Source organism: Mangifera indica, chromosome 14 (assembly GCF_011075055.1).
Source record: "Mangifera indica cultivar Alphonso chromosome 14, CATAS_Mindica_2.1, whole genome shotgun sequence".
In the NCBI taxonomy this organism is placed as follows: Eukaryota; Viridiplantae; Streptophyta; class Magnoliopsida; order Sapindales; family Anacardiaceae; genus Mangifera; species Mangifera indica.
Genome location: NC_058150.1, coordinates 9,985,774 through 10,001,830, shown reverse-complemented (window position 1 = coordinate 10,001,830; position 16,057 = coordinate 9,985,774). Strand labels below are relative to the sequence as shown.

At 36.3% G+C, this 16,057-nt stretch overlaps 1 protein-coding gene across 2 annotated transcripts; it reads left to right on the top strand.

Moving 5' to 3' along the window:
* Positions 1–1,795: 1,795 nt before the first annotated feature.
* On the top strand, positions 1,796–14,824 carry LOC123196213 (U11/U12 small nuclear ribonucleoprotein 35 kDa protein). 2 transcript variants are annotated; one of them, XM_044610139.1, is made up of 9 exons: positions 1,796–2,440; positions 3,204–3,391; positions 3,476–3,573; positions 3,865–3,916; positions 4,003–4,073; positions 4,529–4,619; positions 4,712–4,787; positions 13,774–13,852; positions 14,136–14,824. In XM_044610139.1, the coding sequence occupies exons 2-9, from the start codon at positions 3,253–3,255 to the stop codon at positions 14,511–14,513; spliced, it is 984 nt and encodes a 327-aa protein (XP_044466074.1). In that variant the 5' UTR covers positions 1,796–2,440; positions 3,204–3,252; the 3' UTR covers positions 14,514–14,824. The 2 variants fall into 2 exon arrangements, with proteins under 2 accessions (XP_044466074.1, XP_044466073.1); XM_044610138.1 differs by lacking the exon at positions 1,796–2,440 and having other exon boundaries at positions 3,118–3,391.
* The last annotated feature ends 1,233 nt before the right edge of the window (positions 14,825–16,057 follow it).

Genomic DNA, 16,057 nt, shown 5'->3' with positions numbered 1-16,057 from the left:
GAGCTAAAGCTCATTGGAAAAGTGTTGCGGTGTGATTGGAATCATGATATATCGGAGTTGTACTGAAAGTACTGAAAGAAATATCTAGATGATAAATTCCCGAAGCAAAAGTTGTTGATTCGTTTAACTCTTCAACACCCTTAGTATGCCTTGCATTATATGTTTCCATCATGTAAGGAGGAGTGGGTAGTTATCAAGCTTGGCAACAAATCTGAAGTGATGACATTAAAAACAAGGTATTGTGTTGATTATGAAGGGTTCTTTGCAAAGATAAAAGTGAGGCCTGGGTGAGGGGATGTGTTTTCAATCACAATTAAGAGGTGAAGTTAGATGAACATGTGAAGTATAACAAATTCGTTGTTGACTATAGATTTGAGATAATTGAAGTTATTACTGAATGTCAATTTGAGTACACTGTTGTGTTTGTTTTTCGATTATTAATGTTTATAGATAATGGATTAGTGGCTGGAATGGGATTGGATTTTGAGTGACAGTAGAGATATGCTCATTTTTGTGGAAGAGTAACAGTTAAGAAATTGTTTGTCGGAAGAGGGAATAAAATGGAATTTCTTCATTGGCTTACTTTCCTGTTATTGTGGACTTCTTTACCTTGCTTGCATGTCCATGGGAAAGTGGTTAACAAGAAGAGACTCTCCCCTGTTGCGTGTTGAACATAGAATTCCTATTTCAAAATATGGGGTTTTGATCGACTTGAGTGGTGTACTCGAATTAGCATTCGAAGCTACAAGTCAAGAGATGAGAGGCACTGGCCAAGATGTTGCGGCATACCAACCTGGACTTTATTTGACTGCAACGCAGGGAGAAGCAGTGAAGGCACTCATTCAAAAACTTCTGAAGTTTATATTAAAAGTTGTTTCTATTGACTGCAGTGAATGTCCCATCAGCTCTAAAGAGTTTTTGTGATGAATAAGGTAAAGATGCAACAACGAATTGAGCGTGAATTGAATATTGTTGCATCTCAAGGTGCTTACAATTATTTCTATCATATATTCAGAAGCACACTTGAACACAAGATGACGCGAACCTTAGCTATACTCTGCGAAGACCCAACATTTGAAGCGGAAAATAACCCGAGATTGAATTAAGATTTTGAAATTTGGATGAACCTTGACTCGATTGATGTAAAAACAACCGAACTTTGATATAATTAGTTGATTAAATGCCACAAGAACGAATTCTTGATAAATTCTTTGATGATTGAACCAAGAATGATGAAATCTTGAATCAAAGCAACAAACACACGAATTTTGGTGTAAAAACGTCATCACTTCATTATAAGATAAAAATATTTATATAGTAAGCAATCCTAATCCTAAAAGGAGTAACCTAACCCATGACTTAATGAACTTCCATACTTTTTAAGCCCATTACCTATTTAACTATCTGAAAACTCTTATTAAAATTAATATAATAATTGAGCTTGTAACAAATATTAACTTAGCGTATTAAACACACATAACTCAACTAATAAGGTTTGAGTTTTAGTAATAATTCTAGCCCAATACAAATTATCATAAAATAACATAATATTAAGTCTACTTAAATAGTCTTAAACGTTACCCTTGAAACTTCTTTGGGTCGAAATTACAAAAACTCTTGGACTTAGGCTTCAATTAGATTAACCTCTATTTTAGATCTTTCAAGTATCAAGTCCTTAAACAAACTTGTCCTAGCCTTCACGCCTTTAATAAGCCCAATTAAAGTCTGCTATACCTTCTTAACTCTTGACCATGTGATTGGTTCAATCGAAATGTGCGAAAGTTCCTTATTGGACTTGTTTGACTCTTCAAGTCTATTCCAAGCTCCGGACGTGGTAGTTGCTCCTCATTACCGCTATCATAAGAGGAAAAGGATCAGTGATGGATTAATTGACATGTTTTCATCACTGATGGTTGCTGTTGGGTTGTTGTTACATGCATGCAAACTTACAGTCATATATTGAAGAAGTTCCAGCATAGTCCATCACAACTAGTAAATCAAGATGAAGTGATTCTTGCTGCGCTTGAGCCTCCTCCCTATGGAAATAATCGTATTTGGATTTTAGAAATGAATATTTCATTGTTGACTTCCTTCTGCGTGTTTTCGAATTCTCTTTCAATAGTTTCTCTTATTCTTCAATCCTTCTTTTGATCTCCAATTTCTCTCTCAAGATTTTCTCTTAGTAATTCAATCCTTTTTCTGATCTCCCAAATTTCGATATTGGCACATATCACTATTCGCCGGTGAAACATTTCCGTCCAGCCTTTGCCGATCAAAACCCACTGTTAGCTACTGATTTTCTCCCTTACTGGCGTGTGTTCGTTGTGCTCTTTGTCTGTCTTTATCGCTTCATCACTGCCACTTTCACCTCTGTTACTGTCGTCGCTTTTCCGTTGTTCAGCCGCCGTCATCGACCTTCGCCGTTCATTCCTTGTCACTGGTTTGTCCTCCATTCGCCATTTTCATCTTAGTGATGTCCGGTTTCAGTTGAACTGTTTTGTGGTGTCCATTGAATTGATTGGAAGCTGTGTTGTGAGATTTGATTGTGTTGAGGATTGTTATTGGAGTGTTGTTTTGTGACCGGAATTGGTTATGGGGATCGGAAGTCCTAGTTTGTGCACATAATCTGTTTGTTGAAATTCCTGTGTGCCGGGAAAGAAATGCTTAGATAATAATCAGCTAGTCTTAGGTTATCCATACATAAAATAATAATAATCCTCTTCCAGTACAACTTCAACATCGTGTTTCATTTCTTCTAAGTAAACTACTATTATAAATTGATACCTAAATACTTTTATTATAATTATTTATTTTAAAATAGCATAATTTTAAAAATTGTAAAGTAAGCTATCAAATCACTAATTGATCCGTTGAATATAGGTTGGATTTAATTAGTGAGTTTTTATAATTAAATTAAGAGAAATTTATCAGTCTTTTAAAATTAATATAAAAAATAAAATTTTATTTTTTTAATATTATAGTTTAAATAATATTTTTATTTTATAATTATAAAAAAATTAAAAAAATTAGATAACAAATAAATAATTATATTTTTTGAAAATTAGTAAGAATTACTTTAATAATGAATTAAACCTGGTGGGAATAAGTCTTTCTTTTCTATCTTTACAACATGAAAACATCTAAAATACCAGGATGATATGTCGTCCCCGTGGTTTGATATAATTTTGCTAATGTCATGTCAGAAACCTAAATATTACTGATAACGAACGAACACAGACAATAACTTCGACGATGAGCCGACGCGACATCCACTCGGTGTTCTACGCTGAGTTGTACCATCCGATTCAAGCCGGGAGCATTGACGGCACTGATATTCTCCCTCACGACAACGCTGTTTACCGTGCACTTCTCTGCTCCTCTGCCGGTCTCTGTATGTACTTTTCCTTATTCCATCCTCACACTCTACTTTTTCTATTTCAGTTTTGTTTAGACATTTTAACTTGTTTCATTGCAGATGATCCCCTGGGTGATCCCAAGCTCATTGGTGACCCTTATTGTACTGTTTTCGTTGGCCGTCTCTCGCACCTTACGACGGAAGACACTGTTTACAAGGTTAGGTTGTGTATTTGTTTAAATTGAATTTGTCATTTGAAACATCTACAGAAGTCTATGATTCTCTTTACTAATGATAATTATATAATTCTAGGGGAATATGTGACAGTCTTGATATAGATTAGAAGAGTTTTATGATTAATTTTATAATTTAGTGGGAGACACGTTAAAAGTTTTTGATTTTAAGAATTTCAGTGAAGGTTCCTTTGTATATTTCTAAGAAGAAATATTTGATAAATTTAGTTCAAGTGCAACTAGTGCAGTAATTTAATTGTTTATGTGGAGTCTCAGGTAATGAGCAAATATGGGCGGATTAAGAACTTGCGTTTGGTGAGGGATATTGGTAAATTTGTCTTTTTGAAATTTGTGTTTGTTGTAGGAGTTAATAATTTTGGAAGGCATCTGAAATTTGGTATTTTGTGATTGCAGTAACTGGTGCCTCTCGTGGTTATGCTTTTGTTGAATATGAAACTGAAAGAGAGATGTGTCGTGCATATGAGGTGCTGAGATGCGTTTTTAATTAGCTTTTACTCCTTGAGAAACTTTATTTTAGTTTGGATTCACCATTTCCACTGTTAAACACAAAGTTTAGTAGTAGTTCATTTTAGAATTCCTAATGAATAATTGCTTATTGGATTGCATGTGTGCATAGTTAGATCTTATAGAATACATAATGATAAGTGAGAAGTTTATTTGAATAGTCTCTGTAGAAAACTTATAGTGACTACTTTATATTTATGTCGTTGATGTGATGTGAACATCTTAATATTTAATTGTGTGGATGCTGAACGTGTAGACACACTTGTCTTGCAAGAACATACTTTGACACACAGAGCACTTTTTGGTGCTTGTGATTCTGTTTTGTACAATAATGTCATGCATGTTGCTTGCTTATTTGTGGATAGTTTATAGGATATTATAAATGATGGTGTTTGTTGATATGTCTGGTGTGCAGGATGCTCACCATACCACTATTGATGATTTTGTAATTATTGTTGATTATAGTAGACAGCAGTTGATGCCTGGCTGGATTCCCAGGAGGTTAGGTTAGTTATTTTTTATAATTTATTTTTCTTTTGTAACAAATAGTGCCATAAAGTTCAATTCTAAATTCTTTATTCCTTTAATCCAACAACAGGGGGTGGCCTTGGGGGTAAGAAAGAATCAGGACAACTTCGTTTTGGAGGAAGAGAAAGATCATTTCGTGCTCCCCTGTAAGCATCTTAACTACGATAATGTTATCACTGTTGTGTTTGCCTCAATAAGTAATACATGATACTGAAACACTATCGCCATTTTCTATTCTTATTATCTGAGGAACTATGAGGAATGGTTTCAATGTTAATTTTTTCTTTCCTCAATCTTTTGGGTATAGTTTTTGGGGTGGGTTTTTTTCATTGGAGGCATGTGTGGTGGAAGTGAGGGAGGGAGGACGAATAAAGCATAGATATGTATTGGAAGGGAGATAATTGTTTATTATAATACTGTATAATTAAGGTAACAAGAGTTACTGGTTTTGGAAGAGTAAAAGAATTAGAAAGATCTGATCGTTTATTAAACTACATTACAGGGAAATGACCTTGTTGGAGAATTGAAAAATTAAACTAAATCAAGTATGTGGTTTTTGCTTTGTCGTTTCTCTATTTTACATTTTTGATAATATGGTTGGATTTGATGACTTAGATTAGAAAACATATTGGGAAAGAAGTATTCAATTAATTATCTAACAGGTTGTGATTGGTAGAGAATTTAGGTGGAAGAAAAGTATTAAGCTGGAATCTTTTTGACAATATTTTGTAAAGGATCTATATAGATTTTGTTGAGTCATCTTGATTATTTGTATAACAATTAAGGTTGCAATATTTATAGATCATTCTAGTTTGAGTGTAAGGACCATGTATTTGGCCTTGGAGATAAACTGGTATGGGACAATTGGGGGTACAAAAAAAAGTAAATGGGATGCTGGCACACAAATGGGAGGACCACATTCAGAAGAGGTCATGTGGCTTAAGGGAGAAGGGACAAAAAGGATAAAAGGGAAGATGAGAAGGGAAGAGGAGGGTAGATTGATATTGAATTTTTATGGGCAACTTTGGCTAATTAAGGGAGAGAATTTAGCCTTTTGAAAGCTAAACAATCCTGGGGGAGATTTCAGCTTCTCAAATAGCTGGACTTGGGGAGTGTTTTTGTTATCTTTATTTGGTTTTTGGGTGATGACAATGTAAACATCACTATTTCCTTCATTTCATTGTCACTTTATTTGATTGCATTGGTTGAGAATTGATTTACTGTTGGGATTCTAACAATTTTGGTATTAGAGCATGATAAAAAAGGAGACCAGGGTGAAGGGGGTGGAGAAGGATTTGGAGTTGGTGAAAAGTAGGTTGGATGGAGTAGATGAGAATCTGGAAAACATGAACTTAAGAATAGAGAATTTAGAAAGAAATGTAGATCAGTAAAAGATTATCTTAGGGAGTTGAGGGAAATGATGATGAATAAAGACTTACTTGGTGGTGACTGAAGTAAAGCACTGATGGAACAACCCTCATTGTCAGCACAATCGTCGTTGGTGAGAGAGACAACACCACCTTTACTGACAAAACGAATGAATAAATGAGGTATGGAGACACTACAATCGGAGAAAGGCACCGAGGAACGAAAAGTGATGATTAGCAAAATGGGTTGACAAGACACACCCCATTTGAGACTGGAGTTAGTGTTCATCATGGAAGATCCATCAAGAGGGACTTTTGGGCAAAGAAATATTTCTTGGTGAACCACATCATTTTTTTTTTTTTTTGATAAGTAACCTTTGTATTAACCTAAAAAAGGAAACAACAAAGGCCTGAAAAAACAACCCCTTCAAAGGCATACCTTTGGAGGAAAGAATGAAGGAAAGCAAGTCAACAAAGAAACAAGAGCTTAATCCTCTTGTTTGACTATCTATAGGGGATCCTAAGATAGGCAGCTAGACGATTGACAAAAGCTACAAACCACCTGTACAAAGTGTTAACTTTACAACCTTTAATCATATTCAAAAGCCTACTAAAAATCAAGAGACAACATCTAGGAGATTAAGTTGCGGCCTGGCTAGACCAACAACTTGATAGAAAATTGTAAGCTCTAGAGATCTTCAGATTTATCTTTAGACCACAAAACATTCCCCAATCTTCATTAAAGAGAGCCTGCCCCCGACTAGAAATAGCCGCTACTATAAGGAGATGCATAAAGAATGTTCATCTGACTGGAAACTCCATTAGCTTGTCTATTTAGCCGGATCAAAAGCTCCTGGGACTGCTGCTAAAAATTATGATCCTTCAACGCATTGGACCAGGCGTGGTTTAAGTCATCCAGAATGCTATCCAAGATGTTTGAGTTGCATCTCCTATATAAGTTAGCAGGAATCTAAGCATATGTACACTCCAAGCTAAAAATTGTTGAATTAATCACATTAATCAGATTAGGACTTTGCTTCATTTCTTTAATCATATTCGTCCTTGAAACATTAGAGTTATTGTTGCATTGCCATTCTGAGTTATATCCAATGAGCTTTCTTTGTTCAAAAATATTTGTTGTGCAATCTTTTAAGCTTGTGTTTCTGATTTTCTTGAGTTGATTGACAAAAATTAAAAGGATGCTCTGAGCTTCGCTCTTCACTATTTTGATACCTGCACCAAAACAAATGTTAGTTGAAAAATTACAGCCCCTCAAAAACAGCCACAGGTTCGTTAGATGGTTATAGTGGAGGGAGGCTAGGGTTTTGTTCAATGATTGGGACTAATTGAAAAGGGCTTGTTATAATGATTTTGACCCTCTAAGTATAGATCATTGTGTGAAGAATTATTGTTGCTTCGACAATTTGATAGGGTGGCTGAGTAGAGTTGTAGGTACAATTGTCTATTGATGCCGCTCTGTTAGGAACCCAGATTTATTTAATCAAAACACAAAATACATAATAACAAAATATTTCATTACTAAAAACATTACAAGATAAACCGAATAGTTCGAGGAATTCGGAACCTCCCATTTTCCGGCCATTCGAGGCGCCGGAGACCTCCCCTTTTCCGGCCATTCGAGGCGCCGGAGACCTCCCTAAATCAGCCAAAGGTGGCTGCCCTCAAACCCCAAACCCTAATATTTTTTTCTCCTCCTTTTTAAAACTCAAACATATATATTTATAAAAGAAATGAGCCATTGGATTGGGGACAAGTGTCCCAATCCTAACATTTCCCTCCCCTTCAAAATCATCTTGTCCCCAAGATGAGTTTTCTGTTTTTTTTTGTTTTTTTTTTTTTTTTTTTTTTTTTTTTTCAGCTGTTTCTTCCTATCCAAATTTGTTTCCCGCCTACTGTTTTTTTTTTCTTGTTTAAATTTTTTTTTTTTTTTACAGCTGTCTTTTTTTTTTTTTAATATATTTTTTTTTTTTTCTCTCTCCTCTCCTCTGCTTCTTTCACTTTTCTTTTTTTCTTTCCAGCGCCCCCTTTTCTTCTTTTTCCCTTCCCAATAAACCTACCACTGCCTCCACCTTTTTTCTATTTCTTTATTTTTTTATTTCTCTCTCATTTAGTCACCCAAGAAACTTCTCTTAAGGCTGTTTCGAAATCACTTAAAATGGGTACCCATTGCTATTGGATTCAGTTAGCTGCCTCAGAAAATATTTCAGAAGAGCCTCCAGAAGCAGTTCAGAGAATTCTGGTAAATTTCCAACATTTGTTTGAGGAGCCCATGGGGTTACCGCCATGCCGAAAACATGATCATGCCATCCGTTTGTTTGATGGAGTCGCACCGCCTAACGTCCGACCTTATCGGTATCCTCATCACCAGAAGACTGAAATTGAGAGACAGGTTCGTGAAATGCTTCATGCTGGAATTATTCGCCCAAGCCACAGCCCATTCTCCAGCCCTGTTCTCCTGGTGCAAAAGAAGGACGGTGGCTGGCGTTTCTGCGTTGACTACCGCGCCCTCAACAAAATTACCATTCCAGATAAGTTCCTATTCCTGCTATAGATGAGCTGTTAGATGAATTATCTGGTGCTACAATCTTCACCAAACTTGATTTGAAATCTGGCTACCATCAAATCAGAATTATTGATTCTGATGTTGAGAAAACAGCTTTCCGGACACATAACGGCCATTACGAGTTTCTGGTCATGCCCTTCGGCCTGTCCAACGCCCCTGCCACTTTTCAGGCCCTCATGAATGAAGTCTTTCGGGCCCATTTACGGCAGTTTATTCTTGTCTTTTTTGATGATATTTTGATTTACAGCAGCACCTTATCTGCTCACTTGCATCATCTCAGTTTAGCTTTGCAGCTTCTTTCCGACCATCACCTACTCTTGAACAGAAAAAAATGTTCCTTTGGGGTTTCTCGCTTGGAGTATTTGGGCCACATAATTTCAGCTGAGGGTGTAGCTGCTGATCCTCAGAAAATTCAGTGTATGATTGATTGGCCGCGACCTCGCGATATTACGGCACTTCGAGGGTTCTTGGGACTTACAGGCTATTACCGCCGCTTTGTACGCCACTATGGACAAATTGCAGCCCCATTGACACAGCTGTTGAAAAAGAACTCCTTCCACTGGAATGAAGACTCTACAGTAGCATTCGAGAGGTTGAAGACAGCCATGACTACTGTTCCAGTTCTTGCCATGCCTGATTTTATCCAGCCTTGCTTCGGGAATTCCATTCTTCACCTTTCGGTGGCCATTCAGGGTTTTTTCGCACTTACAAGAAAATAACAGCAGTTTTTTTTTGGATTGGCATGAAAAAGTGTATTAGGGATTTTGTAGCCCACTGTGAAATCTGCCAAAGAAACAAATATCAAGCCATGAGTCCTGCAGGCCTCTTACAGCCTCTTCCCATCCCTGATAAAGTTTGGGAGGACATATCTATGGACTTCATTGGGGGTCTTCCACGAACGAAAAAGGGAGATACCATTTTGGTGGTAGTGGACCGCTTGACCAAATACAGCCATTTCCTTGTGCTCTCCCACCCGTATACGGCCAAAGAGGTGGCTGCCTTATTTGGTAAAGAGATAGTTAGGCTTCATGGTTACCCGCGTTCGATCGTGTCGGATCGCGATCGCCTATTTATGAGTCAATTCTGGGGGGAGCTTTTTCGTTCCGTGGGTACAACTCTCAAGTTCAGCAGTGCATATCATCCACAATCTGACGGTCAAACTGAAATTGTCAACCGTGGCCTTGAAACATATCTCCGATGCTTTTGCTCTCAACAACCAAAGGATTGGGTTAAATGGATCACTTGGGCGGAGTATTGGTATAATACCACTTTCCATAGTTCTCTTGGGATGACTCCTTTCAAGGCTTTATATGGGAGAGATCCCCCAACGCTCTTTCGGTGGGGTTCCGAAGCCTCCAAAATAGATGAGGTTGGCGCTTTTCTACAGCAAAGAGATGCCATTCTGCTTGAGTTGAAACAGCAGCTCCATAAAGCCCAAGATAGGATGAAACGTCAAGCCGATTTGAAACGTCGCGAGCTCCACTTTGAAGTTGGTGAGCAAGTGTTCCTTAAAATTCAGCCTTACCGTTTTAGGACTCTTGCTAAGAAGCTCAATGAAAAATTGAGCCCTCGCTTCTACGGCCCTTATGTCATCCTTGAAAAAATTGGTGCGGTTGCCTACCGTCTTGCTTTACCTTCCACAAGCAAAATCCATCCGGTTTTCCATGTGTCACAGTTAAAAAGGGTCTTAGGGGCTGCTATACAGCCACAACCTCTGCCTGGCTGCCTTTCGGGGGACTTAGAATTGCAATTACAGCCGGAAGCTTTATTGGATACTCGTTATTCAAAAACTGGTCACTTGCAGGTCCTCATCAAATGGCATTCTCTTCCGGACTGTGAGAACTCTTGGGAGGATTACATCGCTTTACGGGACTGTTTTCCCGAATTTCACCTTGAGGACAAGGTGCGTCTCCGTGGGGGGGGTATTGATAGAGGCCTAATTACCAAAGTTTATTTTCGTAGGCCCAAGAAGAGATTAGAGGAAGCAGACCCAAATTCAGAAGAAAGGATGAAACTCTCAGCTGAAGACTCAAGGATGGATCTGATGGAGGGCAAACTGGGAATGACAGAAGCTGATCTGGAGCAGAATAAGCTTGGCCATTCAGCTGTGACCACTTGGCAGCCTATCAGTGGGCAGGAGGCAGAATTCGGTTAAGGAGGCTCATGCTTTTATAGAGCAGCAGAAAAAGGAGACGGAGCCTGGTTTTTTGTTATGAAAATGATGTACTGAAGTTTGTTAAGAAGGAGGAGGGGTCTGGCTCTCAAATTCCAGAATTATTCAGTGTCCATTTATTTTGTTTGTTCCAGTTTATTTTCCTTTAGTTTCATTGTTCTGTTGTTGCTTGAGTTGAGTTGAGAAACATTGGTGTAAACATTAGCATTGACGAATGAATGAATTTCAGATTGGAATGCTATTTCTATTGAATTGATTGAGTTTGTTACATTGACTGAGTATACATTATACAAAATAGAGGCGGCCTGCTGAGGTCCAAAACATTACAGGATCTTCTTTTCACTTAATTCTGCCAAGAGACATTGAAGCTGGAGCAGCAGGGAACTTGACCTGAACAGGTACGCAACACGCTCCTAGATGTCTTTGATGAGTTATTGATGGGAACTTTCGTGAATGGACCTTGAGAAGAGATTCAGATGGAAATTCAACTTTTAGACTAAAAAACTCAGAAAAAATGATGGATAAGGTGCAAAAAATCAAAGAAAAAAATTGGATTATAGAAAATTGACTTGACCCAAGACTCAACAACTTTGGATTTAAGCCCAAGAAACCAAACCTAACCTGTGTAGCTAGCCCAAACCATTTCACCCTTGCTAACACCAACCACACCAACCCAACCCAACCCATCACCCTAGCCCAACGACCCCTTACCATTAGAGTCCCTACCCATATCACTCTAGCCCAAAGTCTTCTACCCTCTCAGGCTCAAACAACCTCACCCCTTTAAGTGCTAATGTACACCACGCAAAGTCATACCATTCAACAATCTAGACCCAACTTGAAACTAAACCTAATTTAGTAATTCACCATCAAACAATTCTAGGCCACTTGATTTTAACCAATTGAGCATTTCAATAGACCCAAACAAAAAACTTGCTAGCTTTAGTGGGTTGGTTTCAAGTCTCCAAAGGACAGGAATTTTTTAAGGCTGTCGGATGTCGAAGTTCTATCAAAATTGGAAAAGGGACTACGTTTTTTGTGCGATGAGAAGTATGGGCTGAACCATTGTTGCAACTTTTGACGATTGCAAGTTATGTTAACGTGCGTAGGGGATGGGGGAGAAGAAGGGGAATTCATGTGTATTGAAGACAAGGAATTAGAAACGGTTGATAATTGATAAGGGGTTTTAATTATAATTCTTTGATTTTAAATTTTTTGTTCATTTACTTTCATTTTATTAAAAAAGGAAAAAAAAAAAGAACCGTTCCCATTTCCTCACCTTGAGGATAAGGTGGATCTAAAAGGGGTGGGTATTGTTAAGACCACGTATTTGGCCTTAAGAAACAAACAAGTGGTGGTGGTTGGGGAACTTAAAAAGAAAAGGGATGTTGGCGCAAAAATGAGAGGACCATGTTCAAAAGAAGGCCACGTGGCTTAAGGGAGAAAGAGAAAAAGGATGAAAGGGAAGATATGAGAAGTGAAGAGGGGGGAAGATTGATATTGAATCTTTTGGGCAGCTTTGGCTGATTGAGGGTGAGAATTTAGTCTCTCAAAAGCTAAACAATCCTGGGAGATATTTCGACCTCTCGAATAGCCAGACTTGGGAGTGTTTTTTGTTATCTATTTCTGGTTTTTGGATGATGACAATGTAAAGAGCTTACTGCTCTATGTGAATACAGTCCATGAACAATATAAACATCACTATTTCCTTCATTTCATTGTCACTTTGTCTGATTTGCATTGGTTGAGAATTGATTAACTTCTGGGTTTGTAACAGAGTGACACATTTTATTTTCATTTGAAGCACCTTTCACGTGTGGTTCAACATGGATGGAAATAATTGCTTAGACCAAATATTGGTTTCATAAGTCTTTTAGAAAAAAAAGACAAGTGGAGCCATGATTTAGACAAGTCATATCCTTACCAAGTTCTGTGACAGGGTACCTTAAGCATGAGATATGATTGGGATGAATATAAAATACTTTATGTTGATTTGTAAGTGGATTCTGGGGAGCTAATTGTTTGCATCATCTTGTTATTAGCTATGTGGTTCTCATTGTAAATTTAAGGAATATGCACAGTTTTATCCACATGGTACAGTTTTTTACACACTTATTTCTTCTTCACTAAATTGACTACCGATCACATTTTCCTCAGTTTTATTATATCTTTTTCCATTATCTTGATTTTGTTAACTAATATGTAACATATTGTTTATTTCATTTCAGATGCATATTGTTTCTGAAATTACATGCTTTTCCTTTTTTGTCTCATCTGATTTTAGACGACGTGCAAAATTCTTGATAGCCAGATGTCAATGCTTTAGAGTACACTAAGTCAAACAAAATATCCAAGAATAGTAATTATGTAATGTCAGTTAAACTGTTTATGATGAGTTAGAAGGTCCTTTGTTGCCAACCCTGGCTTGATTGATCACCTCGAAGGCTGGTTAGATAGGATGTAAGTAGTGCTTTATTCCTCAGGATTTGCTTGTATTTCATCCTATATTAACCAGCTTTATTATGCATGGATATTTCAATATAAATTAGTTAATGAATTATTAAAATTTTCTTTTGTTGGGCTGATTCTTCCTGATTCATCTTAGTATTAGAATTAGCCTGAATTTGACCTAAGCTATTCAGATGGATGGCAATAAATATTTTTAGAATTATCTGCATTCAACTCAGACTTGCCATATTATTTTCTTAATGATGTCTGATTCAGTAAACAATTTGTTTAGGTATATTATTGCTGTAAGAAAGTAAGTTTAATTTCTGGTTTTTAGTAATGTTGTACAACTGAGTAGGTTGTGCTTTAGCTTATCTGAGTAAAAGTTCCCAAAATGGAGAAATATCAAATAACAATTTGAAAGTTCATTTTTATTTGGTAGCTATATGGTGGAAAATTATGCACAGATTTTCATATGTAGTTATTATTGATTATGTATATGTTCTTTTTTGTTTTTTTGGTAAGTAAGATTACATATATCTACCTCTTTACAAATGCAGGCGACCCATTCCGTATGATGATTTGAAGAGACTTGGCATTCCGCCTCCACCAGAAGGAAGATATATGCATCGCCTTAAGGTAGTTTATCTTTTACAACTCGCTAAACTGTAGTGTGTATATATAAACTTGCTTGTGCAATGTTATTTGCCAATATGCGTTTCATACACTTTTCTGTCTTACAGCTGAGACTCTGCGAAATTGCTAGTCATACAAAATGCTATGACTTTTTAGATTAGTATCAAATTCCAAATTATCAGTGTGAAAAAAACTCCAATTGCAATATGTTTGTTTTAAAATTTGTAAATCTGACCTTGAAAAATTTATTTTATGATGATTTTTCTTTCATGTTCCTGATTTGTAGGTTCCATCACCACCCAGAAGAAAGAAGAGCCCTGTAGACAGGGAAGAAAGCTCTCACAAGAGGAGCTATAAGCACAGTGAAGAACGAGGTCATATTGGTAGCTCTAGGGAGAGGGAAGAACGGCATCATCATAAAAGCTCAATTGAAAGGAATGAATGGACTCGCAAAAGAAGCTCAGTGGATAGAGAAGAAAGTTATTACAAATCTAGTACTGCTGAGAGGGAAGATGGTACTCGAAGAAGGTCAGTAGATAAGGAAGAACACTATCATAGATGGAGCTATGCCGACAAGGAAGATAGAAGTCATGAAAAGAGCTCTAGGGATGGGGAAAAACGCCCACGCCATCATCATAGTAAACGGGGTTATAATCACCAATAGTCAGGATCACTCCACTGATAGATGAATTCATTGCATCTTTGTATTTGGTTGCTCTTTTTCTGCTGGTTGAAGCTTTATATAAGCATTTGGATCGTTTTCAATCATTAGCAGGTATGTTTTCAGTTGGTAGTTACGGATGGGATTCTTGTTTTGCGGGTAATCACAAACAAAGATTCCTGGCCTCTAATTACGACATGCCACCTTACTGAAAACTTGCTCATGAAGAGCAAGTGTAACATAGTCGTTGAAGTAAAGGGTTGACCTTGGGCAGTATGGTTTATAGTTATTTTTATAAATTATTTATTTGTACATGAAGTCTAGTTTATAGTTCATATTTAATTTTAAATGCTTGGGATGAACAATATTATAATTGGAAAAACGAATTCATTAGCTTAATTTAATAATGACCAAAGTACTTATTCCTATATAAAGTTTACTTTTTTTTTCAATTTTTCTCTTATTAATTTTAAAAAATCTAAATATTTCTCTATCTAATAAATTCTATTGTTATTGTTAAGAGTAAAATTATTATTTTAAAAAAGAATAATTTATTCTTATTTCTCACAACCATCATCACGGGTTTTTACGGTTTTTATATTTTAGAATTAACAGCCATTCTCTTAAAATTTAAAACATTACACTTACATTTTTAAAAATTTATCTTCTCTTTTTAGTGATTGTTTTTTCTAGTGCTTCACTTTGGCACATTCTTAATCACTCCAGTAACATCTCCTCTTCCTTTCTAGTGGTTTCTCTATATGAAAACCACCAAAAATTTGACCGAAATAGTTGAATTTTGTTACACAGGTTCACATAGATTTATGTGGCGAAATCTGATTATTTTAGCTTGCTTTTTGGTGATTTTCATATCAGAAAACCATTAAGGAGAGAGAGAGGAGGTGTTGTTGGAATGGTTGATGATACGTTGGATTGAATTGTCGGGAAGAATGGTTACCGGGAAGAGGGAATGGATTTTTGGGAGTGTAAGTGAAATATTTTGAACTTTGAGGGGGTGACGTTAACTCTAAAATATGGAAACCTTAGGAGTCATAGATAGTGGAGGTGAAAAAGTAATTTTTTAAAATTAAGTTAGAGGAAAAATTGTCAGTTTTCAAATTTTAAATAGGAAATGAGAATCAAATATTTTTTTTAAAAATAAAATTTTAAATGATGATATTACCCCTATCAATAATATCAAAATATAATAGATAAGTGGGTGTCTGAGTTTTTTAAAATTATTGAATGAGAATTTGATAAAAGAATAGTCTTTGGGTGGGACTAAGTCCTTTAGTCTTTAATAATCTGTTAAAAATGATATGAATTAAAAATTTAATTATAAGATTTTAGTTTATGCTAAATAGGAAAAAAATATTAAATATTTGAAAAATGTCATGATCGAGAGAGAATAAATTAGAAAACTGATGGAAAATTTTAATTATAATCTTCATCGAAAAAATAAGATAAGTAATTTTTAAGTGGCAAACTCTCCTAATTGGCATGTTCATAGAGAATTGGCTTAAGAAAGCTTGATTTTAACACACAAA